This window comes from Apteryx mantelli, chromosome 4 (genome assembly GCF_036417845.1).
Source record: "Apteryx mantelli isolate bAptMan1 chromosome 4, bAptMan1.hap1, whole genome shotgun sequence".
Classification (NCBI taxonomy): domain Eukaryota; kingdom Metazoa; phylum Chordata; class Aves; order Apterygiformes; family Apterygidae; genus Apteryx; species Apteryx mantelli.
The window spans coordinates 43383054-43408419 of NC_089981.1; the positions used below are offsets into that span (position 1 = coordinate 43383054).

The window sequence follows — 25366 nt, forward strand, 5'->3', positions numbered from 1 at the left end:
AGTATGTCAAGATAAAGTGAGACATGTAGTCTTGTGTGTAGAGTTTATGATAAGCAGAAGTGGGAGCCATGTACTGTAAAGCAGGTTTCTCTGCATAATGATACTGAGTAAGGGAACCTTCAAGATTACACTTCTCTATTACCCTTCCTTGTCTTGCTTAGACTTACCTAAAATGGTTTGTGTACCTAATACAGATAATTGTATGAGCTGCTCTCCTCGATCATAACTATTATTTTGGCTTGGCTTTGCAGCAATTTTTATTAAATTTGTTAGTGGAACTACTTTGAAGTATGATCTGCAAGTCAAAACCTCAACAAATTGTCCTATGCTAAGTTGCAATGGGCTTGTTAGCTAATATAATGATGATTAAAATGCAGGCTCAGGGAGTTCAGCTTGCTTAACTCTTTTACTGAAAGAGGTCATATGCTTCTGTCTTTTGGCTGAAATGTCTCTGCATCTGATTTTAGTGTTCTGAGAGAGAAGAAAAAAAAATAGTGCAATGTAGTACAGTTATAGGTTCTGATGACATACAAAACTGTTGTCCAGACAAATCTTTTTCTTTCTACCTGTGTATGTATGTGGTAGAGGGCAGCCTTCTTAAGCAGAGATGGCATTAAGCTCTTCTACCTTCAGCCAATTTTGAAGTAATTTTGCATTGCTCATTAATATGCTGACACAGAATTGAAGGATGCCTTTGCGATATGTCTGGACATACCTGTGATGCTTTAATATAGTCAGCACAGTCACAGTAGTGAAAATGCAGCAGTACAGGTACCACTGCGCTAGTAACCTGAGTAAATACTGAAGCTTCTTGCAAATATATAATGAAGTTGCAGCAACATGGTCTTTTTGGTGAACTGCAATAACTGTATGGTAATTTACTGTGTATGTAGGTATATTCAGTCAACATTTCTTACTACAACATAGAGATATCTTAAGTAAAATTGTAACAGATGGAAATATCTACAAATGTCTCGTTCTAGAATCAGACACTTTCTTATGGCCTGAAGTGACAACCTTCCTGAAAGTGGTCATAACCCTCTCTGTACCAGTCTGGAAATCTCCTCCTCCTTGGGACTTATACATGATGCTGACAAGGCAGATGAATCTACTGCTTTGAGCTTTCAGCACTTGAACGATAGCTGCTAGAAGAGCATTTCAGTTTACAAAAACAAAACAAAACAAAAAAAACAAAAAACCCCAAATCCCAAACCTGTAACCTATGTAGGGCAGCCTGTAGTACATAATTCCTGTTAGGCCTCATCCAGACATTTCTACTTTCTTTCCTAAATCATTCTTCTACTAAGTAAAATGAGATGACTCATACTGGGTTTTCAGTACATTCTTTTGACAACACTGAGCTACTGAAATGTATACCTTGTTCATTGTGGCATATGCTAAAGGATTAGGATAGTCTGCATAATCAAGCAACTCTAAGTGAGTTTTGCTTTCACCTCCTGCTAGGTTTTAGCTGGACAGAATTGTTTCTTGTATTCGGGCCCATGTGGTCTCTGCAGTCTGTCCAAATGTTACCATATCTAACATGGGCGATTGTTGGGAGCTAAGGCTGTGACAACTTAGGTGTTTCCATTGGAGGCTCCTAAGGTAGCTTTAAATTCTTTCTTACGGTGGTCCCACATTTGTTCTTAAAATAGACCTGGGCTTGCTTGTCTCAGGCAATGACTGTTAATTGCTTTATGGAAGAATGGCTATTTAACTCTGAATAATTCCAGTTCTTTGAGTTGGGTGAGCCATTTAGGCTTTCTGTTCCTACCTCATTTTCACTGATCAGAGTCCTGCTCCTGTTGGTGAAGGTATAGATGCTCTCTGGCACAAATAGTGAGAGGATACTTGATAATCGGGTGCATTCACTCTGTTCAGAAGAATCCTATCTTGTGCTCCTACAATATATTTGTTAGGAGTGATAACTGTGTACAAAATGCAAGTGGCATAACTGCTATCATAGAGGAAGTACCGATAGTGTAAATCTCTCTGAATGTTGAATACCAGCTGACCTGGGTGTGATTTTTCTTTTGTGTGTGTACACTCTACACTGAATTAACAATGTTGACAAGAAAGCCAGGTATTCTGAACTTGTTGCTGAGTTTGAGCAACCAGAATTAGTGAATGTAATTACAAGTAGTTAAAAGCTTAACAAGAAACCCTGGAAGTTTTTTACATGGATTTTGTGAAGCTGATTTCATCTGCAGAATATTTAGGTGCTGTAGGACTTGCCACAAAAAGGAAATACTGCTTTTTTTTTTTTTTTTTTTTTTTGCTAAGAAATAGGGCTTGGGCCACAGAATGAAGACGACAAAATTTTGAATTTCCTCTTCAGTGAACATAGTCCACTTTTGCATGGAGCTAGATAGGTTTCTATGGGAACAAGTTTGATCTTTTAATCACGATTTTATATGCTAATATTGACTTACTAGTTTCACTATATATTTGGTCCACTTGGTCCACTTCAGTTCACAATACATCAGCGTTCCAGCCCCTTTTAAAAAATGTCTGTTGTACTACAGGATCGGACACTCTCACAGGTTTATGAAGACTCAGATGAATGAACTTACCTTCTGTGAATGGATACAGTCCTCCAAACACTATGTAATGTGACTGTAGCAGATTTTATTCTAATATGCATCTAGAACTTCCTAAATTACAGCTTCCCTGATTTGCTATATTTCATAATTAATATGGTACAAGAGATCCTAAGGTGCTCAGTAGCAGAGGATGGTTCAAGAGTCTTGAGTTTGCTAGAAAAAAGCTTCAGTTATTGCACTTGTGCTAATAGGTATGTTGTGAGTAGTCTTGGGAAGAAATGAGCTATAGAAACTCATCTCTTGGGGGCTGAAATGTCAAGGATGTAGTGAAAAACAGTCAAGCAGGGAAAACACTTTAAAGAGTTTGCCTGTAGGGAAACTGACAGTTTTTTGACAGAAGAAGGATTTGGTATCTGTACGTGTTCTTAGTTGGTGGCCTTGCTGGACAGGTGGTAGTTGCGCATGAGCTGTGAGGAGGCAAGAGAAGACAGTCACTTGCAGATTAGTAGTGTTCTGCAGTAAATGCAGCACAGGAAACTTTGAACTTGTCAGTTACTATGTAAATATTTTTATTTAAAATAAATAACCCCCATCTGGTTCTTTCAGATGGGTGGATGTTAGTATTAAATAGACCCAGGTGATAGGATTAGCTCCAAAGAAATTGTCTTTGGACTGAAGAATTCAAGATTTTACAACATAATCTCACAAATGATGGTCTGACTGGGACACATTATGTCTCTATCGTTTAAGAATTAATGTCCAAAACTTTGGTTTTTTACTTCAACTTGCTAATTTCTAGAATTAACTTATTTACATTCTGCTACATCTCTGTAAAAACTACCTTTTTCTTAAAATTTAAAACTGTGCTAGTTGACTACCTGCTTCTAATAAGTGACCTGAGCTTGGCTTGTAGTATTCCTAAAGCCACTTTGTGATTAGTTTCATCTTGAAGTACTCTGGATTCCTAAGGCTTTCAGCTACATCATAAAGTGATAGTTGTCATATTTGGACTTTATCTATTGTGATCTCGCTACTTTTGATGTGATTGCTAGTAAACACAGGAAAGCAATGAGATGTGGTGCCAAAAACAGAAGCATTCCTTCTCCATTTGCTAGGCAGATGGGTCCTATCGCCTTTTTCTTTCTTGGTGACAAAATTCCTGATAGCGTTTTGAAGCAGACTTGATGCTGATAACTGTGCTTCTGCCTGAGCTGCTGTTGTTTTCTACTGACACAAATAGCCAATGACCCATCCTGGCAAATCTGTCCTCTGCATAAGTTTTTTCCAGACTGTAGCTCAACTGCATCTACACTGGTGTACTTTGCCTCTTGATTTCTGTCCTTCCAGTCACATTCTCTCCCCACCACCCCTCCAAGGAAGATAACTTAAATCCTCCTGGCATCTCAGAGCCACTGGGTAGAACTATATGAATTTAATAGAAGAAAGAGGTTGTAATGCAGGCAAACATGGTGAGGAACAGGTTGTCATCATCTTGCTTTTCTTGCACAGAAATGACAGGGTTCACTTTTCTGAGCTTAACTTGAAGACTAACTATATCTGGCAGCTATTTTGACCTTTTGTGATCTATTTCAAGGTAAATTAATGTATTTGCAGCCTTCCATCTGAGCCAGGTAGAGATTGACATACTTTAAATCTCCCTGTGTTTCTTGGACTTGACAAAATGGCTTCAAATATTTTGGATTTGTTTTGATGCACTGAAGTCACCCTTTGCATAGAGTTGTAGTATCAGGATCTTTGATTCAAAATGAGCTCTTGGTCTTTTTGACTTAAAATTTACCTTGGATGAAGTTAAGAGTTTCCCATGGATTTCTCTTGGATGGTATTGGCCGCATACTAGAGCAGTTATGAGACACTGATCTGGCAACTTCTGATAGATGGTGATTTTTCACGCATGATGAGACCTAGTTGGCCTCTTCAAGAAAGAAGAGTTGGAAGTGTGCTTACTATGACCCCTCCTGCCCAAGACAGTGTTCCTATGCAGTATTTATTATGTTTTGTTGATAGCTTGCAAACCCATGAATTCCAGAAAAAGAAAATATGTAAAGATTAGTTAAATATAAATTAGGTGCTTTGGGTTTCTATTCTGAAAGTAAATTGTATCAGAAGTAGCATCTTCCACATTGTGTCTATAGGTTCAGGAATACCTGTGTCCTAGAGGTGTCCGAGTCTTAATGTTTGCCACACTAGATAGTTGGATCAATGGGGTGGATGACTTGTTCAGTATGTCTGAAATCTGAACTGAAGAATTAGAAATTAGTCATCCTCATGAAAGTTTAGGTAACTTTGCCCCCACTTGATTATAGTTGAGTAGGGGGAATAGGCTGCATTTTCTTTAATACACAGAAACTTAGTAGCTGTTTCTGCTAAAACCCTGTTTGCAACATATGCTTTTGAATGGCAAAAGTAAGAGCTCTTGTGCTCATCTCCAGGTGATCAGACCACCTTGTGTTAACATGAAGCTGCAATGTATTGCTTATCACTTTCAGCATAAAGTAAACTGAGTATTACATGAGGAATGAATACTGTTTTCACTGAGTGAAAGTCTGTTTTGCAAATCTAGTTTAAGGTAATTGGTGGAAACTCTGTTTGATAGACTTAAAATTAGGCCCTTCAAGAGGCTCTGCAGGGAGCAGTCTCCCTAGCACAAGGAAAGGACCGAATGATCTAAATAGGGCTGTCTTCCTTTTAGGACTTCTGTGATTCCATGTTTCACTTTACATATATATATTTTAGTCTCTTGTCATCTTTTAGCAAGCTAAGTTTCATTACACCAAACCCTTTTTACTCTGTCAGAAGGCTTAAAAAACTACAATAGACTTCTCTGCTAAGGAAATGTTGATAATCACTTTTATGTTTTCAGGAATATGTTGTGGTGAGGATAATCATTAATGCTAATTAATAGTTCATAGAAAAAAAAACTCAGTTGATCCAGTTTTCACTATAGATCCTTTTAAAAAAGAATTATGAATATGAAAAATACTAAATTTTAAAAATGGTACAACTAACATAAGTATGCTTGCTAGGTAATTCTTAAGCATGTGCAGCACTTCCAGTGTTGAATCGGGTACTAGACTATACTGTGTATTTTATGCAAGCATTTGACTAACTGCATCTCCTCCCTGCAAGTTACACTTTGGAGAACACTGAAAATTGAGTGTTTAAATGCCAGTCCTTTGACTACAGCAGACACTTTTCTATGGATGCCAAATCCAGATGAAACTATTAGGGACCTAACAAATATTACTGAATAGCGAAGAAGCTTATTTCTTTTTTTGTTTTGCCTTATGTGGAGTGGCTGACTTAAATGTCTTTAAAATGATTTGAGAGTATGGGTATGAGACATTTTATTAATCATTAACTTGATATTTTTGTTTGTTTATAAGTGTCTCATTCTTAAGTAATTCTCCATGGCATTCTGGGATTTACTCTGATAAACTGAAAAAAAAAATCTGAAAACTTTTTTGTTGTTCCTATTACTTCTAACAGTGGTGGAGTAGGGAATTTAGTCTTTCACTTGCACAAAACAGCCTTAAAAATTCTGGCCTAAATTTGTATACATACCATGTATACACAATCAGGCAATAATGATGTTAAGAGAAATTAGAGGTCATAGGAAGTATTGGAAATTATAACTTCTAGTCCATATGGCCTCCCTAAAATGACTTAGTAAACTAAAAATAGCTTTCTTCATGCTAAATAATATCTGGTAGCAGCAATGAAGATCAAAAAAAAAAAGTTTTGGAGGGGCAGCTGAAAATAAAGGCAAGGAAACCAGAGAGAAGGAATTAAAATTTGTGGTATTGTCTATTACATAATATACCTCATATTGCATTTTCTTTGAACTGATTTGTGATTGTGTCCTAGAAAATTTCTTCTAAAAGTTTAGATGTAGTGAATGTTTTGGGCCAGCAGTGAGGAACCATGCCTACCCTCAAAGCAAGCATGCTGTTGGTAGAAGTAGCACTGGCCTGTATGATGGTCACGCTTGCAGTGCTTGTTGAAAAGTCTTTCATGCCTTCCTCACAGTCCTGTTCCAGAGCGTGTGGATAAGGGTTGTACCTAATGAGAAGACTTGCTTGAGTTGATGAACTGAAATAATGTTGATGTTTGAAAACATTGTGATGATTTGGCTGTTCGCCCCCCCCACACCCCTACCACCCTGGCTGTTTGCATGTGCAGCTGTTTTTATAGGCTGCTTGATTTTGTATTTTTAGTTAGCTTTGTAATTAGAACACATCTAGGAAAGCTTACAATATTGAGCATAATATTTGGGTGAATGGGCTTATTGATTGATTCTTCTGATATACACACACACGTGTGTGTGTGTGTGTGTGTGTGTGTGTGTATTCCGAAGGTTAAAGCTCTTTAACAGAATACTAACACTTTAAGCTCTGGCTTTTTTTTCCTGTACTACAGTCTCATGTGATTAGATTTTTGAACTACTCACTGTTTTTGTAAACTGTATCTATGAAGTTACGAGCAGCCGGTGTAATATATAAGGAATTCCCTAGCAATGTTGCATGTGTAATAGCATGAAATGAAACCTGAGCTATTCTGTAGTGCTTGACCAAATGTATACATGCACACATGCTTTTAAAAATGTATTTTAATATAGGAAATTCTGTTAAATTGTAGGTAGCCATGCAATCATTATGCTGAACAGGCTGAAACTGATACACTATGATGTTCCTACATGGAGCCTTCTGTTGCAAAATGAGCACAAACTGAACTTTCTATCAGCTCCAATTTATTTCAACTTTTGTTTATTTCTTAGGTTACCAGTACTCTGCTTCAGAGTTTTATAGAAATGCCTGCAACTTAGGTGTCCTAATAAGAATACCACCATACCTGTTGCTGTGTGTTCACTCCCCTTTTGAACACTTGCTTTCTCCTGCACAGGTCTCTGTTGCTTGGCATCCCTTAGGGGTTCAGCACTGACTCTCCCTTATCTTCTGTCCTACTCTAGACCCCAGTGTCTTGTTTCTGCTTTCACAGGAATGAAAAGCATCATCCAGTCATTCAGGACAAGTACTGATACAGCTAAAAATCTAGCCTCTTCTCAAAGGTCAACCTTTTAGGCATGCAGCATTTCTCTCTGTGGACGTGGTAATTGAAATGTAAGCAAAATACATGTGGTGACAGATTCCAGAGACTTTGCTCTGCATGAGCTTCTCTCCATCTATTCTCTCCATCTATTGTGCTGCTTATGCTATCCTGATACAATTCCTGAAGAATGTTCCAAGTTCTTTAAGGTTTCTGCTCTTATTTCAGACAGGTGTCAGTGCAGTTCTCTGGTACTTCTATATCTTGCTGCGGCTGACTTTTGTATCCTGTTGTACATGTCTTTCTGAATATCTTAGTCTTTGATTAGCTTAGATCCTTAGTTAACAGCTGGTCTCTATTCTGCTGTGGCCAAGAAGGCCAATGGTATCCTGGGCTGCATCAGGAAGAGTGTTGCCAGCAGGTCGAGGGAAGTGATTCTCCCCCTCTACTCAGCCCTGGTGAGGCCACATCTGGAGTACTGCGTCCAGTTCTGGGCTCCCCAGTACAAGAGGGATGTGGCACTACTGGAGCAAGTCCAGCGAAGGGCCACAAAGATGATTAGGGGACTGGAGCATCTCTCTTATGAGGAAAGGCTGAGAGAGCTTGGCCTGTTTAGCTTGGAGAAGAGAAGGCTGAGAGGAGATCTTATCAACGTGCACAAGTATCTGAAGGGAGGGTGTCGAGAGGATGGGACCAGACTCTTTTCAGTGGTGCCGAGCGACAGGACGCGAGGCAACGGGCACAAACTGAAACACAGACAGTTCCATCTGAACATGAGGAAATACTTTTTCACTGTGAGGGTGACAGAGCACTGGAACAGGTTGCCCAGAGAGGTGGTGGAGTCTCCTTCTCTGGAGATATTCAAAAGCCGCCTGGATGCAATCCTGTGCAATGTGCTCTAGGTGACCCTGCTTGAGCAGGGGGGTTGGACTAGATGATCTCCAGAGGTCCCTTCCAACCTCAGTGATTCTGTGATTCTGTGATTCTGTAAGGAAAAGCTAATTTCTTCTACTCTTAGCTCTCTACAAAATGATCAGAAAAAACTAGTTCTTGTTATACCGAACTGATTACACCCACCTTAAGGTGCTTCTATATGGCTGAGTAACATCAGGGTATAATAAAATCTGCTCTCACAAGTCTAAAAGTACTTGGTGCTTCTGGAAAACGGATTCCATGCATACAAGACATCCAGTATGCTACTTCTCTAAACTCTGAAAGTCCCAAATTGGGCATATTCCCAAAATGGATGGCTCTCCCCTTCTATTGAAAAAGTTCGCAGAGCTATTTGCAGCCACTATATACTCTTAAATTCTTCGTATCTGCCCTGTCGATCTACAGATACAGTACTCAAAAGCAGGAGTTTTTCAGGTCTTGCTTTCATCTCTCAGCTTCTTCCAATTTATTGAAAGTTTACAAATTCTATTACCATTTCTAGCGAGTAGATACTGGGCTAGAGTGAGTCTTTCCACTGCAGTGCTATTGGAAAGATGAGGTCTTTATTTGTGGATGTAGTTAAATCCTTACTTTTTCTTAACCAAGTGTTTCCTTCCAGTATGCTGAAGGGTGGAAAGCTATTTTGCTTTTCCTTCTGCTACTGTTTTGCTTTTATCTCTGGCCATCCTGAAGCCAAAGACCAAGGAAGCTTCTTTTACGTTTCTGCAAGCAGTTGCTTTATACCGTATCACTGTGGTGACAGTATTCATATCGGGCTCTGAATGTAAACGGATGAGCTGATTCAGTTCTCGTTAGCGTTTTTAATGTACTTTTCCTGAGCTTGAAATAACCACTCCCAGTGGTTACTTACAAGGTGGATCTCATGATCAATCACAAACCTCTTTATTTTGAAGTTGGCTGGATTTGTTTCAACATACCCAGCATAAATGCAAGCTGGTCTAGCTGACTGCTTTGAAACAGGCAGTGCAAGTACAAACATTATTTGGTTAGGAGTAGTGGTCTTCTAGTTTTCCTGTTTCCCAGCAAGGTTTTTTATGACAGATCCCCATTAAGACTGAGGTTGTTGCATGTTTTTGTTAGGTGAACTAAGCTGCTTCTCTTGACCACCAGCCAAGAGTCTTTTTGCATTTGCATCTACATATACCAGGCTACTCCTCTGGGGCTGGGGAGTGGGGTGGGGGGAAAAACCTTCTTCTGTGTGTGAAAACTTAATTTCTTTATCATTTAGCCTGTCAACCAAGATTTCAGTTCAGGGGGGCTGATACTTTGAATTATTTGCAAGTCTCTTGAAGTTTAGCTTTTAGCCACTTTCCCATTCTCCTGTAGTCCTCATTTAGGATGCAGCTCACTGTAGTTTCGAACTTTATTATTGTAACTTGATTCTTCTTGGGGCTCCAGGTGTATGGCACCATTTTGTGCCTGAGTGTTTTTCAGTAGCAAAGGTTGCCCTAGGTTACTTAATCACTTAGATTAGTGTTTCTTTTGCATAGCGAGAGACTAGATAAGTTTTCTGAAAGTCAGACCTCTGTCTGGCCTTTGGATTTAATTAAACATAGATGCGGCTTTTCTTTCACTTAGTAAGGTTGCAACTAGCCATTTTATAGATGAGAAATCGGGTAAATGTTTTGTCTGTTCACCTGTTGCTCAGGATGCTGCTGGTGCCACCGAGTTACCCTTTCTCTGACCTTCTGTCTTCAGTTCTCTGCTGCCTCAGTCCTGCGAGCTTCATTTCTGCCTGCTTGCTGTGACTCGTGGTTGCTAGTGCCATCAGTCTTTCTTCCTTGGGTAGTGCTCCCCCTGCTTACCACTGCAGTATCTTTGACCTCTGATCTTACTACCTAGAAACTAACTTCATATTGCACCTAGAGGTACTGCTTCCATCATAAGGTAAACTGGGGATCTCCTCTGGGCCTCTTAGACTGAAATCTACTCTTTAACAGTCTTCATTCTTGCAGTTACCATGCCTTTGAGTAAACAGTAATGTCACATCTGCATAAGAGTAGATATTATTTTTCTATGAAATATTGATGACTTAAATCATGTATTCTTACATGATTTTCCTTTTAATGAACATCCTGAACTTGCCAATTTGCTTTCCAATTTTAAAATATCAAACAGTCTAATCAAACTTTTGTTTGCTAGAACTTCCATGGACTTTAGGCAGAATAAAAATTAGAAACATGATTTTTAGGAAGAGTATTAGTATCTGGACACAGCGTAATGCATCACTACTTTCTAAAGAGTAAGTGTATTTGAATTGTTTATCGTAGTGGGGACCCCTTAGAAGGAAAATGGGAGATATATGTGGCTCTTGTATTTGCCATCTCCTTTCCACCTTCCCTAAGCTTGTGAAATTTGTTAGGGGTAAGATTTTTAAAAGCAGAAAGGGGCAGGTTCAGCTTCTTGAAAAATCTAGAAGATGCCTCCAGGAAGTCTGACATAGGGAATTGAAAAGGCTTGAAGATGAACAGAAGAAAATTTTAACGTCTGTCTGGGTGTCCTCTGGCTCAGAATTGTGAAGTAATGAAAATAAGTTGCTACTTTAGAGATAGCAACCAATTATCAATGCACTATCAATTCATAGTGACAGGGATGGAAAAGAAAATATAATTGTGAGGTATGACTGAGGAAGAAATAGTGAATCAAAAACTTACTATTATATGGAGCAATTGGTATGAATCTGGATACACTGATTTGAAATTTGGTCAGTTCAGCTTGTGGCAGGTTCAAAAGCAAAGTGGAACTGGTAACTGTGGGGTGCTGTTAGTGCTGAAAGTTTGAAAAGGTTTGAAGTAATTATACAAAAATCATAAGAAGGATCTGTTAAAGGCCATCGGATAGACACCTCTAGCTCAGGAAACTTCCGAGTAACAAACTGTTGGAGCTTGGGATAATAAATTAAGGAAATACTGCTATGCACTTTCCTTATTCTCTTATACTCTTTCTCTCGGTATTTGCCACAGAAAACTGAATATTTGCTTAGACAGACCTTTGGACTGACCTAGAATGACTGCTTAAGTGTCTTTGTATATTTTGAGTAGTGGTACCCTAACGATGTTAGAGACACTATTAGGAGTCCTCTTGCTGAGGATACCTAACATAGTGTTTTCTCTGAGTGATTATCCATAAAAATGTTTGTATTTCTGGTGGCGTATATATGAAGAGCTTGTGATTAAAAAGCACACTTTTTCTGCAGTCCTATCTTGTGTAGGAATGCACAGAACGGAACATGCCTCTGGAGGACAGTTCTTTACCACTTGTGCAAAAAGTGGCACTTTTTCTAGTTTTGTTATCTCCTCTTCTAATGTGTATCTTGTATTCTGCCTTATTTGTTTGCATTACAGCTGTTTTTCTCTGGGTACTGGCCTGGGTGATGCCTCTGGTGCAGTCTGACTGTGTTCTTGGGTTACTATCTGCATCTTTTAAAGAAACTTTCTCAGTATCTTCTACAGAAGTGTTTTGCCTTTTTGTCTTGTACAACATCTATATCATCCTCTGATCCAAATAACAGATGCTTGCTTTGTCTGAGGAAGATGCACATGTCCAAGAAGTACTTTCCATAAGTCCTTTGCCTAGAGTATGCTGTACTGCCAGTTTCCTATCTAGGAGTATCACTAGCTGATGAAACTTGCAGGTTCATTTTGGGCTTTGGTACCAAGTAGAGAAAAGACTTGTAATGATCCAGAAGAGGATCATCTTAACTTTGGTCCTTCAGGGCTGTGCTTGTTTCAAACCTTGCTTATTTTAGTGTTGTCTCTAACATTCTTCTCTGCTGGTTCCTTGGTCCTTGGCTCCTAGCTTAGGACTCTTAGATTTGGTCGGCAAAGTCTCTGAAATGTGACATTAGTATAAGGCTTCATATTGTTAGGAATGCAAGTGACATTTTGGCTGGTTGTGCTAGTTTGACTGTTTAAAGGTCTATTTTGATATCTGCTAAAGAGATTGGCCCCACAAGCCTAGTCTGCTATTTGATATCTCAGTGGTGAGAGCTGGGCCCTCTCCTTGTTGCTAGCCTGCTCTGTGGAATCAGTCTGCTGTGGTCACCTCTGCAATGATCTTGTTGTTAGAGCCCTTCATCTGGTTGATGCATTCTTTGAAATGCAGGTGTAGCTGTTTCCAAGAACACAGTGGGAACAGCCCATCATACTTCCAGCAAAACAGGAGGTTGGATTCAGATCACTCCCTCTTTTATAGGCTCCTCTAAAGTCTAAGTGTTATAAATGAAGACAGTAAATGATAGGCATACAGAAATGATTCCCGGGAATCATGATAGAAGGTGGATTTGCATCTCTTGATCCTGGATGCACTTCTTCTCATAGGGTCTCTCCTCAATATCATCTCTACTCAGACCCTGCTTCATCACTATTCTGACTGTTAGTTCATTCAGCCTTCTCACAGCTGCAAAGATGTTTTGTAAGGGCTTTGCTTGCGGACGACAGCTTATTTCCCCAATGGAAGAATGTTTAGATGACTTGTGAAGGAAATTGCGGAAGATCATGTCATCTCTTATTAGACCAACAAACTCCTGTTGCACTAAGTTGTTCTCTTGCTAAATTACTAGGAATCTTGGCTAAGGTGAGTACAGGCCCTGTAAATTAGCTGGTCAAGTGGAAATTTAGGTTGAATTTACTTGTAGGGCCAGTACTGATTTTACCTGAGACTTTTAGAAATGGAGCAAGGAGATAATGACCAGTGCGTTGGTGTGTCGGAGTTCGCAAATGTTAAGGAAGCCTGCTGAACTTTTTCCAACTTTGAGACCTAGTGGGTAGGTGATGACTGCTGCAGAGCTATTGATAACATGGTGGTGCAATATTCAACCCCCTGCTAAGAAGCATTTGAAGTACCAGTTCCAATTACAGATCATCAGATTCACTTGTCAAGAGTATATCGTCAAGAACACTGGACACACTGGCGGATAAGAATATCAGCTATTTCAAATCTTCTAGTTTTTGACTGCAAAAGTTGGTTTGATATCCTTCCTTCACTGCCTGCGACTCCAGAGTACTTTAAGGTCTTCAAGCTGAAAGCTCTAGTAAGAAGTTTCAGGTTTTCTGTTCTTGGACAGGGCAGAGTCTAGTCACTGCTAGATATCCTGGCTTAGGAAAAAGCCTGCCTGCTTCTCTATTCCACTGCATCCCATAGTCTTTTTGGCAGAGAAAGGGATGTGCACTACTGTTTTCTAGGCTGTTTGAGAGCATCATGATCCTTCTTGGGACCAAGGGAGTTCCCTTTGCCATTGCTCATGCAGGGCAGAACAGCCCTTGTGCCCTGGGTACTAGCAGGGACTTAGACAGAAGGGACTCAGTGCTATTTGCTTGCATTGTCACTTACATCTGATAAAATGGCTCTGTGTTATCTTCTCATCTTTCCCCTGATGACATGGTCATCCCTCCTACTGCAGGCTCTGGGACAGAGTATGGGCTACTCAGAGCTGTGTAATACCTAAACACTGGCAGGAAATGTGGAGGTAGAGCTTGTTCAGTGCATGGTATCCTGCCGGGCAAGAAAGTCTTGAGTGTTTGAAGTGAGCAATCGCACAGAGTACATCTGCTGGCCATATGGTAGACAGTCTCTTACTTCTTATATTTTGTATCTATTATACTACCTGCTCTCAGTCCACAGAGGTGCTGCATGTTTTGATAGGTGTATTGTTTAACTAGTTTAAATGTAATGGCTCTTAGCTGGCTTTCTGAAGGCTCAAAGATGGGTCTTATACCATAAATGGTGTGAGGACTTCAGATTATCTATATATAGAATTAGGTCTTAAGATTTTTTTTTCTTGCCTCTTTCTGTATCTTTATAATGATTTAGAAAGTCTTAGATAAATTTGCAATGATCCTAATGAAGAGTATTGTGTTTAAAGGGGCCGGTAAAAACTGAGCAATTTGGAGGAGGGGAGGAATCCTTTAAAAAAAAAAAAAAAAAAGGATTTCATAAAGCATCTGAATATCAGTGGAGGCAGCTGCAGATACTGTAAAACAGTTGCAAATGGCATCAGTGCAGAAATGTTCTACTTTGTTGTTTTTGCCCTCCCAATTCACTTGTACGTATTTGATATAATGTTGCCTTAAATTTGATGTCCTGTAAGAATTCAAATGTGTATGTTAAATATTAGAACAGCTGTGTTCAAAAATAGAATCTTTCTACTTCCCTCACCACCACCCCCCTCAAAAAAAATGTTGAACTTGATTTTGTTCTGACGCGATCACAAGACCGCTGCTGCAGTAGGGGCTTAATGCTATTTACGTCGTCATTTGACATAGCAACATCTCTCAGGGGATTTTTAAACAATGCAGCTGTTCATGAGAGATGAGGAGGCTGAGGGTGGGGAGAGGGAAAGGAGGAGAAATAATTTCATCTGCCATTAGGGATGCTGGGGGGGGAGGGGGGGCAAGGCAGCCAGCAAACCAGGGAGTTGAAGAGATTCATGTTTCTGCATGAATGGATGACAGAATCATGGGAGTCGCTACTTTTCCTTGAATGGAAAAGAGCATCATGGGAATCTGGCTGCTTCTAATCTTTTTGTGAATGATTCTTTTCCTTTAAATTGACACTACTTTTATGAATGGCCGTGGGGGTAAAATGCTGTAAAATCATTCTTGAGATGTATACGGCTTCCTTAAGGAACACCAAGGTAGCAGTTAGGTGCAACAAAACTCTGAAATACTTCAGTGTTAACCTACTGCTTCATTCTTCGGAAGTCTGGGAAGACACTGTACTTATTTAAAATAAATGTAATTAATCTAGCTTGATGGAAACAGAATTATGCTTCATATGAGGTATTCTTAATACTTGCTTGACTTTTTCATTTCAAAATTTATTTGCCTATATGTATTTTTCCCGACCTGTTAAGGATGGTGATGACAACATATTTGAGTGGTTTTGGAACTATTAAACTTGCAGCTCTGCTATTCCTGCTCACCCATATGTTCCCTTTGTTCTTTACGCTCAGGATATTCAAAATATAAGGACGTGCTTTTGTTGGTCTGGAGCAACTCGTTTGTCATTTTCCTTAAGCTGGAGAAAAAGTTCTTGTCAAGTTGTACTTGGACACTGTGTACATGTGTGTAACTTGTTTTCTTGCCATCTTCATGGTCCCTTATGAACAAAATAGGCTGAATCATTTGAGAATTTGTATGTTCTCAACAGAAGTAGCTTAATGTTGCAAACTTTGTGTGGTTTCATATAAAAATTTAAGGATTAATGTTGCAGAAATAAAAATGTTACTGCATAGTGTTATCTACTTAATACTGTTTTTTAAACCATATCAGCAGACATATCCTTAACATTTGAATAGCAATTCAACTATTTCAAACTTTTTTTTTCCCCTAGAGGAGAAGTACAAAGTGGAAACAAAAGTTATTGTGGCAGACTTTGGAGAAAGAGAAGATATTTACGGTAGAATCAAAGCGGGACTGGAAGGCCTGGAGATTGGTGTTTTAGGTTTGTATCGGATCTCTCAATCTTTTATGCTGAGGTTTTGTCTTGACATGCCAACTAACTTTTTCCCATATTGAAATTTATTGAAACCAACTCATGAAAGCTAGTAGTTTGCCTGACTAAAAGGAGCTGTGATGCCTGTTGAATGTTTTTGATGTGTTCTGGGCTTGTTAAAAGCTCCTTTTTGCTCATGACTGCATGCGCAGTTACCTGACCTAATGTCATCATAGAATCCAAGTAAGCTCCAGATACTTAGTTTCAGCTTAGCAGTAGAGCCCTGTGGGAGAGCTGCTAACTCTTAATTATACAGCTGTTGAAGTTTAATCATTAGGATATAGGATCAAGTCACTGATTCTTGCTTCAGAAGTTTTTAGTTTAATGTGTTCTGTTCATGTTGGTAAACTCTGTTCTTTTACTACTAGTAGCACAATAAGTCTGAGTAGGGTTTATGAAACTGCAGAAGGTTAGGGCTTTTTTGTGGTAGTCCTTGAAAAGGCAAGGTGATCTAGCTAGTTACTTCACAGAATGTAGAATTGAAATGATATTTAAGAACTTGCTTAGCATAAGTTAGGTACACTAGACATAGCAGAAGTTTATCTGAGTCTTACCTAAACAGCAGAGTAAAGGCAGTTTCTTATCAGTTTGCAGGTTCTTTCCTTAGAAGCACATATTGCTATGCATATCCTTTATTTCTACAGTTTCTTAATGTAGGGGTGAGAACCTGTGATGATGAACATAAGATTTGAGATTTTATAAAGACTTACGGTTCAGATGTGTACAGGTATGTCATCTGGTCAAGTCCTTGCTCCAGACAACTCATGTTACTAATTGGGACTGGAACTGTTTTTAAAAAGCATATTTGGAAGAGGAAAAAAAAGCTATTATAAATTATTAGTGTGGTAAATCTTTGATAGTATATCAGTTTTGTTGCTATTATGTGGCTATTGTTATACTGTGCCTACAGATAATGTCCAGGAAGATAGTATGTACAAAAATTCAATTTAAAAATAACTTGGTTGGAGGATAAAGCCCAGAATGTTCCCTAATACTTTTTGACAGACTTTGGTACATGCAACTCATGGTGTCCAGTATTTAATTGCTAAAAAAATTCAAATCCACCTAAAAGAGGAGTAACTGCAAATGCATCTCCACAGTGTGTTCTGGGTAAAGAATACTAATGACAAAGCTGTGGATGTCTTGTTTTACTCATCTCTGAAGGAAATAAGTTCCAAAGAAACTTTAAAGATTAGAATTAATGTTTGTTCTAATCTGTCCTGTCAAAATCAACTCAAAGGTAAGACTCAAAGTTGTCTGTTACATAGCAGTTACTACAGAATAATGCATCACTCAAATGCTAGCAATCTTTTTACTGAGGTGCATGTCCAAACTGAAAGCTGTTTTTATTAGACTATGATAAGGCTATAGTGAATGTATGGAATCATGCAATTCTGACTTTTATAGTCTTGCTCAAAGTGGATACTAGAGCAGTGAATTGGTTTGAAACTTTGTCTAAGCTTACTGTAGGAAAACAAGCACATTCCTCAAACAGAGCCTTTTATTTGCATGAGCACCTTGACTAAAAACATAGTAAAAATAGTAACTAAATGTTCTGGAGTGGTGTATTCTCTTGCTGAGTTCCTTCACTTTTTCTTGTAGCCATTGCCAATGCAAGTTTACAGAATCTTTTTTTTAATTAATCAGAATGTTTGTTGGCAATTTTAGTAGATCTTGTGCTTGAGATCATCAGTGTACCTGAGACTGGTTTTTCTCCCCAGCTGTAACTATTACTGAAACAGTTTCATTTCTCGACACAGAGTATGGCTACTCTAGAAAGACGTTATCGTAACTTTTTTTTATGGCAATTAATTTCATGTTTTAGTGCCTTATATTTTAAATTCTGCAACATTCGTTGCAACCCAGAATATAGCTTTTGCTAATCTGTGTTTTGCACTTTTACATGAGAAAATCTGGGTTGAAATGAGAACATCACCACACTGGATAAGTACTTAGGTTACTGTGTGTTTTATTCCTTTGGTCTCACCTAGAACGATAGAGAATTTTTGGTAGCATAGTTGCTTATGATCTATACTAATTATCATTTAACCTTGTATTTGGACACGAGTCTTTACATGTACTGCACAAGACTGAACTTCTGATTAGTTAGATTCTGTGCAACTATATAAATTACTTACAAATTGAAATCCTTGTAAACTTCTTATTTGGAAGCTTCTTCTCACCCACATATGAAGGCTAAAAGAGTTTGCATAATGTTTTGCTGTGTGTTCAAAACAGCATCTGTCAGTGACTTCGAACATGTGCTAGCTACAGCAATATGTTAAACAGGCAGAGGTGGGAAATCTTTCTCTTGCTGTTCTTAAATCACTGATTCTCAGAAGAAATTTAATCTGGACACTATCTTAAATCTGGTGTTATCCAGACCTTTCCAGGTAAAATACACCTGTACAGACTGAAAACTATACATATGTGTATTTGTTTTCAGTTCAGAATGGGAACAAAATGTGATCTGGTAGAAAATGATTGCTGAAACTGGAAGGGTACGTATCTGGCATCCAGTTTCTAGAAAGAAGTGTAAGTTTTGTGTTAGAATCTCTGTAGCATGAGTCATGAAATATGCTGAATTTGGAGCGAATCACCCAGGATTGTCCCCAGACTGTCACAGTTCATAGCCAAAATCCTTTCCAGAGAGGAGGACTGGAAAACTCTTTCATTTAGGATGAAAAGTAGGAAATTTTCTTTTGGCTTACTCTTGAAATAGCAAGATTAGAACTTTCTCCTTTTTACTTTTATCTCTTTCCAAGTATACTAAATGTCTGCTGTGAGTTTGCCAACTCCCTGTTCTCATCAATTCCTGATATTTTTAAAGATTATTTAAAAGTTAAAATTTAAAACATGCAACTAGGGGTTTCTGTAAATAGACGAAGAGATCTTGACTAAAAGAGCTGTCACTTGAGACAATCTCTGAACAAAGTTTGTGAACTTCTGCCAGGACTCTTCTGTAGGTTTCCTGCACATGTTGAATGTCTATTGATACTTAAATATCTTTCAGGTTGAATGTTAAAATGATAGTTTTTGGCAGAGGTGTAGAGGCTATTTAAAAAAACAAAATGCACCATGTTTCTTGGTGCGTTTGTTTCTTATCCCCTTCCCCATGTACACTCCTGCCCTAGAGTTGAACAGTGTTGTTCAGCATGTATATAGATAGCACTTTAGGATTCTCTGGGGTACAAGACACTATATAAATGTAAAATGTTGCCACAGCAACCAAATGTCACAAGATTCACTTGCGTAAGATGAACAACAGATACTTAGGAAACAGAGATCCCATTTGCTTATTTTCTTTTTTCTTTTTTTTTCCTGTCTCCATATCAGTATGTTTTATTAAGTTTGAAGAAACAGAGTACAGAGCAGCATTGTTTCCTAATGCTATTAGAAGTTTTCCACTACTTGTGTTGAGATTAGATGATGAATATTTGTTTCACGTCTGAGAGCAAAACCTTGCTGGTCTAAAGTGTTGCACTGAAAAAATTAGGTTTAAGCAATTAATACATTCTCTGTTAATTCTAAATGCTGCCAATGGGAAGAGATCTCACAGATCTGAAGAGTGTGGGGGGGGGTGACTGGGAGAACAGTTTGCTATGGTGAATCTCTATATAATGAGTCTTTGAATACACAGTGAAGGCAAAACAGAAACCATTTTGAAAGGCAGATAATCTGTCAAAAACGCAGGCTGCTTAATGTACGAAGATTGTCATTAATGTGATTTCTCCTACACTCCTAGTCGTGCCTTACCCCTGCCACCCCAAGCTACTCAAGCTCTTTGGGGAAGCGCCTTCTCTGCGCAGCAGCGGCGCGTTGGCTGTTGCTGCCATCTACCGTCCTGCGCGGGGCTCGGCTCCCCTCTCCGGGGTGGCGAGGATTTGGCCATTTCAGCATATTTCCTTTCAAGGCTCTCTTGAGCAAAAAGCAACAGGCATATTGCTTTTTGCAGTAATTGAAGACTGAAGAGGGTCATGTCAAGTGTCCCTAAGCAACTGTTAGTCTGCAGGCCTTGGAATACATGGAGAAGGAAATAAATATCCCAAAAAAGTATTGAAGAAACTTACTGGGATATTTTCTGCTTTGCTTGTTTTTTTTGAAAGGACATTTAAAAGCTTTCACATAATATCTTGCCAGGTACTGGAAGCTTTTCTTTGTCTTGAAACTCTAATTGTGACTGCATCTGCAGTACACTTACACATTTTAAACTGTGTACACTGATATTCCTAAAAGAGGAATCGTGCTTCTACTGTGCTGTGAAAAGCCATGGAAGATGGCTATGATGTGCTAAATATGCCAGGATTTAAACAGTCACTATTAATATTTACGTGTTTAAAATGGCTTTCATATTCATTCTCACTTTCCAGTTGTGCATACAAGTGTATTTACAGATAAGGAAACTTGTTGCATCAAGCGAGAATGTTTCGACTGCTACAATTTTACTTAAATTCTCATTAATCAGAGTGTCAGAAGTCAGATATCATGCAACCATTCTCAATAAAACTTTTCTTCTGTTTCAGTCAACAACGTGGGAATTTCATATGTTTATCCTGAATATTTTATTGATGTTCCAGACCTGGATAACGTAAGTGTTTTGCGTTACCTTGAGGTGTTCTCATTGCTAGCACTAAACAGTCAATGCACATGACCAAAGTGTGACCAAAGATTTGGTGAAGGTACCCACTTAAATGAGGTGTTTTGATTTCAAATTAAGGGCTCAAAAAGCTAAGAGGATCTAGGTAACATAGCCAAAATCACATGATGGCAGCCTAGGCTTTTTGTGTAATGTTGTAACATATAAAACAAAGTACAGAGGAGCGTATCTATTTTGGACAGGTGCTCTGGTGTCAATACCTGACCAGTCTTGTCTGTAACCTCATCTGGATGTTGTTCTTGCACTCTTTTAGCTCGTAAGGTATTATTGCAAGAGAGGTAAGCAGCTACATGAATGGAAGCTGTATATTCTAGAACACTATTATGAATCTTAAGTATACTATAGCTGTTTTAGATATGTCTTAATGTAGGGATGGTCTTGGTTTCATTGAGGATTTTGTAAACTCTGGATTTGAACACCTTCACTGGTGTCTGATTTTTGTTTCCAAAAAAACCCCGCAGCTAACTCTTTGTCCTTTGTGTTTTTGTGCTTCTGCTAAAGCATTAGTAGATGTAACTGTTATTTTGGTTCACCTCCAAATAAGCTTTATAATACTTACCAGAAAAACAATTTTTATCTGATGAGTAAACTTTAAGTGTAAATGTTATAAAATGTTGAAGAGCAAAACATAGTCACAAAACATGTTTAGTTCTTAAATTTTTGGCTTTTATGGTGAACATGTCTAAAATATCAATTTATCACAGTTCAGAAATGCTGCAGACGCTGTAAGAGAACACATTGTTAATACGATGAATCTGTGTTGTTTTCTATTAATAACCAAAGATAAAACTTGACCAAGAACAATTCAGAACAATTTTCTTTGAAAGTCTGTCATTGCTCCTGATATTAAAGCAGGAAGGCAAGGGAGTAAATGTGGATGTATAAGTGTAAGGTTTAGTTTATTCTGGCACTTGCAACAGGAAAAATAAATTTTGATCAAATAACTTAAAAACAAATAAACAAACCCAAACTTTTTCTTGCAGACAATTGACAAAATGGTTAACATTAACATCATGGCTGTTTGTAAGGTAAGTGCCCTGTTACCAACACTTGTCCTTGAAATATTTATTGGTTTAGTAAAACTTCAGACTCAATTGTTTGAATAAATTGCTTTCACCTATTGGAACACAGTTTCATTTTTCATCTTAAAGTAACCTAAAGGTTATGATTCTCTTTTTATCAGTCTTTTCTCTGATTATGTGGCATGAAAGATAACTTGTTATAAAGATACTTACTAACTATTTGCAAGAGCAAGATGTGAACACAAAACACTTAATGCTCCTTCATGGTCATTGTTCTGGTCCTTCTTGTAAATCTTTGATTTGCACCCTAACCTCTGCATGTGTCTGTGGGGGTGTTTGTTGTGGGTGGGGTTTTTTGTTTGTTTGTTTGTTTTAAGCACTGTTGTGAGGGAGCCCTTAAATACTTTCTGTGAAATACCTAAGCAAGAAGGAAACCCACATTCATAGAAGTCTGCAGTAACTTTTAAAGTAAAATCACCTTTTTTGGTATTTAAACTGAACCTTTTTTATTGGATAGAAGTCAATGTGACTTGAGTCTAAAACATGTCACCATTTTCTTATTTGTTAAAATAAGGTCCATTAAAAAAAAAACAAAACAGATTTTCAGCCTTTTATTTTAAAGCTATAACATTAGTGGGGGGAATAGCAGCTGCTTATGTGGCATAGGAAATCAATTAGTGTATTACATAAGAATGCTGAAGAAACTCCTTGTGACTATTCACTGCTAAACCTCTTATGCGTAAGAAAAATCTTGCATCTTCAATAGCTTAGGGTTCACTTCTTGCCTTGAAGCCAAAATAATAGGTGTTTCGAAGCTGGCTTGAAAGGTTTGACTTTTTTGCACCTGTTCCAATTGGGTATAGTATTAAATTCATCTAGCACAGTGCTGTCGAGGAGTCTAACTGGTTATTTTGTTTCTGTGTGAGGAGGCACAGGGCCTTTTAAAACAACCCTTCTGTAAGATTTCCCCAACTAATTAAAGCATAAGCAAAATGGTGAAAAATGCAGCCCTTGTGTGACTGAATGGGATAGTTAATATCAACTTGCTGCTGCTAACTGTCGTTTTTGGAATGACTTTGCTTGTGCCAAAGTTAATGTTACAACAGTAGTTCTCCAACTTCACTTCTACTTTAAAATGGCCACTAGCCTGACAAGCAGCGGTTTTAGTGGACTGGGGTGTATTGTGGCCCACTGTCTTGTTGCACTCCTGGAAGACTTTCACCAGAAAAATCAATTATTAATGAGCATCTGTGATAATTTCTCTATAGAGCTCACTTAGTCTTTTTTTTGGTGTTAACTCAGCTGCACAAGGCATATGTGTGAAGAAGTGTTGTGTAACACAAGTACCTCTTAGCTGGAGCTTAGTGCAGTCGGAAGAGGGCCTCTCAGAAGGTGTGACAGCTGTGCTGGGCCAGCAGAGGGAGTGCACTATTAAAGAATTTGGAGTGTCGGTGGTTTTGGAAGTATTTTGTTAGAATAGGGAAGTTGCGGTTGAACTACTTTAATATGTATTTCTGAAGATGGTAGACTGGAGTAATATTTGAGGTCTGCTTTATTGGGTATGTACCCAAAAAAAAAAGGCAGCCAGGTTGTGTTATTTTCTCCAGAATGAACTAGTGCTGTTTTGTGGCTACAGTCTTCATGTCTATGATCAGTGGTGTTCAAATATTAAGTTAACATAATAGTCATACACTTCCTTTTCTGTTGAAACTTGCGGTGTGTCAGCCTCTTCATGTTACAATGCACTTGTCTTCCCACATGTACAAATATATGGATTATTTAGTTGCTGTGAGATCAGTGTGTGTTAGTATTTTCTTTCTTTTTCCTTTTCATTTGATAACTTTTTTCTTGACTGAACAGCTTCTGATACTGGTTATAATCAGAGTTTGAGCATAAGCTTCCAGGCTTGAAAATGTTTCTCCTGCATGAGGCTGTTGTGTAATTAAACAGTAGGCATGCCAGATGCTTACTGTTTTGGGGAGAAGAGCACATTAGAGAGATGTACCATCTGTAAGTCATTCTTTTTTCAGGAGAGCCCATAGAGCTAGAGAATCATGGTAGGAAAAAATAACTTTGGGACAAATCTGTACATCCTTTTTCTTTGATTTTTGGGATGTAATCCTGTGAATATTTAGTAACAGTGTTTCATGTTGTTATCACATTGTACCCATGGGTACAAGTTTGTCTGTTTAATAAATAAAAGCTCCCTTGTTGCCTGGTGAAAACATGAAGTTTGGGACAGAAGAGAGCACTGGGTTCTTAGCAGACCTTTGTCTCCTTGCTTGGAGATGAAGGTACAGGAGATGCGAAGCAGGTTCTGCTGGTACCTGTGCCGGCCCTGCTCGCTGTGTCTCGGGAGCCTCACTGGAGGTACTGCCTCAAAGGCCTGCTGCTGTACTCTGGGCTGTTGCCACCCACTTCCTTGCCTCTGGAACAAAACCTCCTCCGTGCTCAAAAGGTGAGGAAATCCCCTATTGTCTCAGTAGCCTACTCTGTGTGCCACCAGCCATACCTCTGTTGGACGCCGTAACTCTTCTGGCACTTGTGTCAAATGCATCAACTTCAGTAAAACACTCCTTAGGCCTGAAGTGGGGAAGTCAGGATATTCAGCACAGTTTGATTTTGCAAGAACCTTATGAGCTGTTTTGTTACCACATACATGAGCCTTTTTTTAAGGGTAACACTCACTCATCCCTTACCTCTTGACCCATCTTGTGTGTCTGGAAGTTTGCTTAATTGTGCATCATTTAAAAGGAGCTATACTGAGAGATAAGTCCACATCTTCAATCTCACAGATAATTTATCAGTCTGGTTTGTTGTGCTGTTTAACCTTTTCCCAACCATAGATAATCTGATGCTGTGTAATTTTCCCTAATGTTTGAGGACTTGTTTCCTGTCAGAGTTTTTAAACATGTTTTCCCAAAATCCTGTTCTCTGCCCCCTTTCCCATGATATCAGCAGAGCACTGGTTAGGTAGTCCCAGAACCCCACACTGTTGCAATTTTGGGGATGAGCAGTCTGATGGGAAGCATTCTTATTGCTATGACTTGCATTCAAAGCATGACTTAAACCACTGAAGACAAGCTACCTAAAATCATGTAATGCACTTTGGAAATCACACCTCTTGTGAAAAAAAACTTGTTCTTTTAAAAGAAAAAAGAAAAAATTCTTTAAGCGCTCCTGGAGACACCTTATTTTTATGGTGATGCACAGTGCAGGAGTTGTTCTGTTCTTCATGTGTTATACAAAACAAGAAGTGCCTTTGGTCCTCATCCCATAAACAGAATGATAATTTTTGTCTGTGGTATTTTCTCAAGAAAGCTTGAGACTTAATGCAGCCTTATACAAGGACTGAGTTGATAAGTACATGACGAAGATGATGAGTAGTAAGCGAAGCTTCACGGTTCCTGTCATAATTTCACCTTGAGCTTCTGGGGGGATTTAAAAAACAAAACAAAAAACAACATATGTTCAATGATTGCTGGTGGCAGTTCAGGTAATGTCAGTTTGTATTATAATTTGATGTGCCTTTCTATCAAGACCAAAACTAAACATAATTCTGACTTTGAATAAGATAAGTCCTTCACTAACCAGCAAGTGTTGACAAGCCAAGGTTGTAGTTGCTGGTTATC

General features: G+C 38.6%; 1 protein-coding gene across 1 annotated transcript in view; it reads left to right on the forward strand.

Moving 5' to 3' along the window:
• The window catches only part of HSD17B12 (hydroxysteroid 17-beta dehydrogenase 12), a 93141-nt gene that overhangs the window by 41027 nt on the left and 26748 nt on the right, over positions 1 to 25366 (forward strand). The window contains exons 4-6 of the mRNA XM_067296314.1: positions 15894 to 16004; positions 20579 to 20643; positions 21696 to 21740. Of these exons, the coding sequence (XP_067152415.1) occupies positions 15894 to 16004; positions 20579 to 20643; positions 21696 to 21740 (221 nt within the window). The remainder of the gene's footprint in view (positions 1 to 15893; positions 16005 to 20578; positions 20644 to 21695; positions 21741 to 25366) is intronic.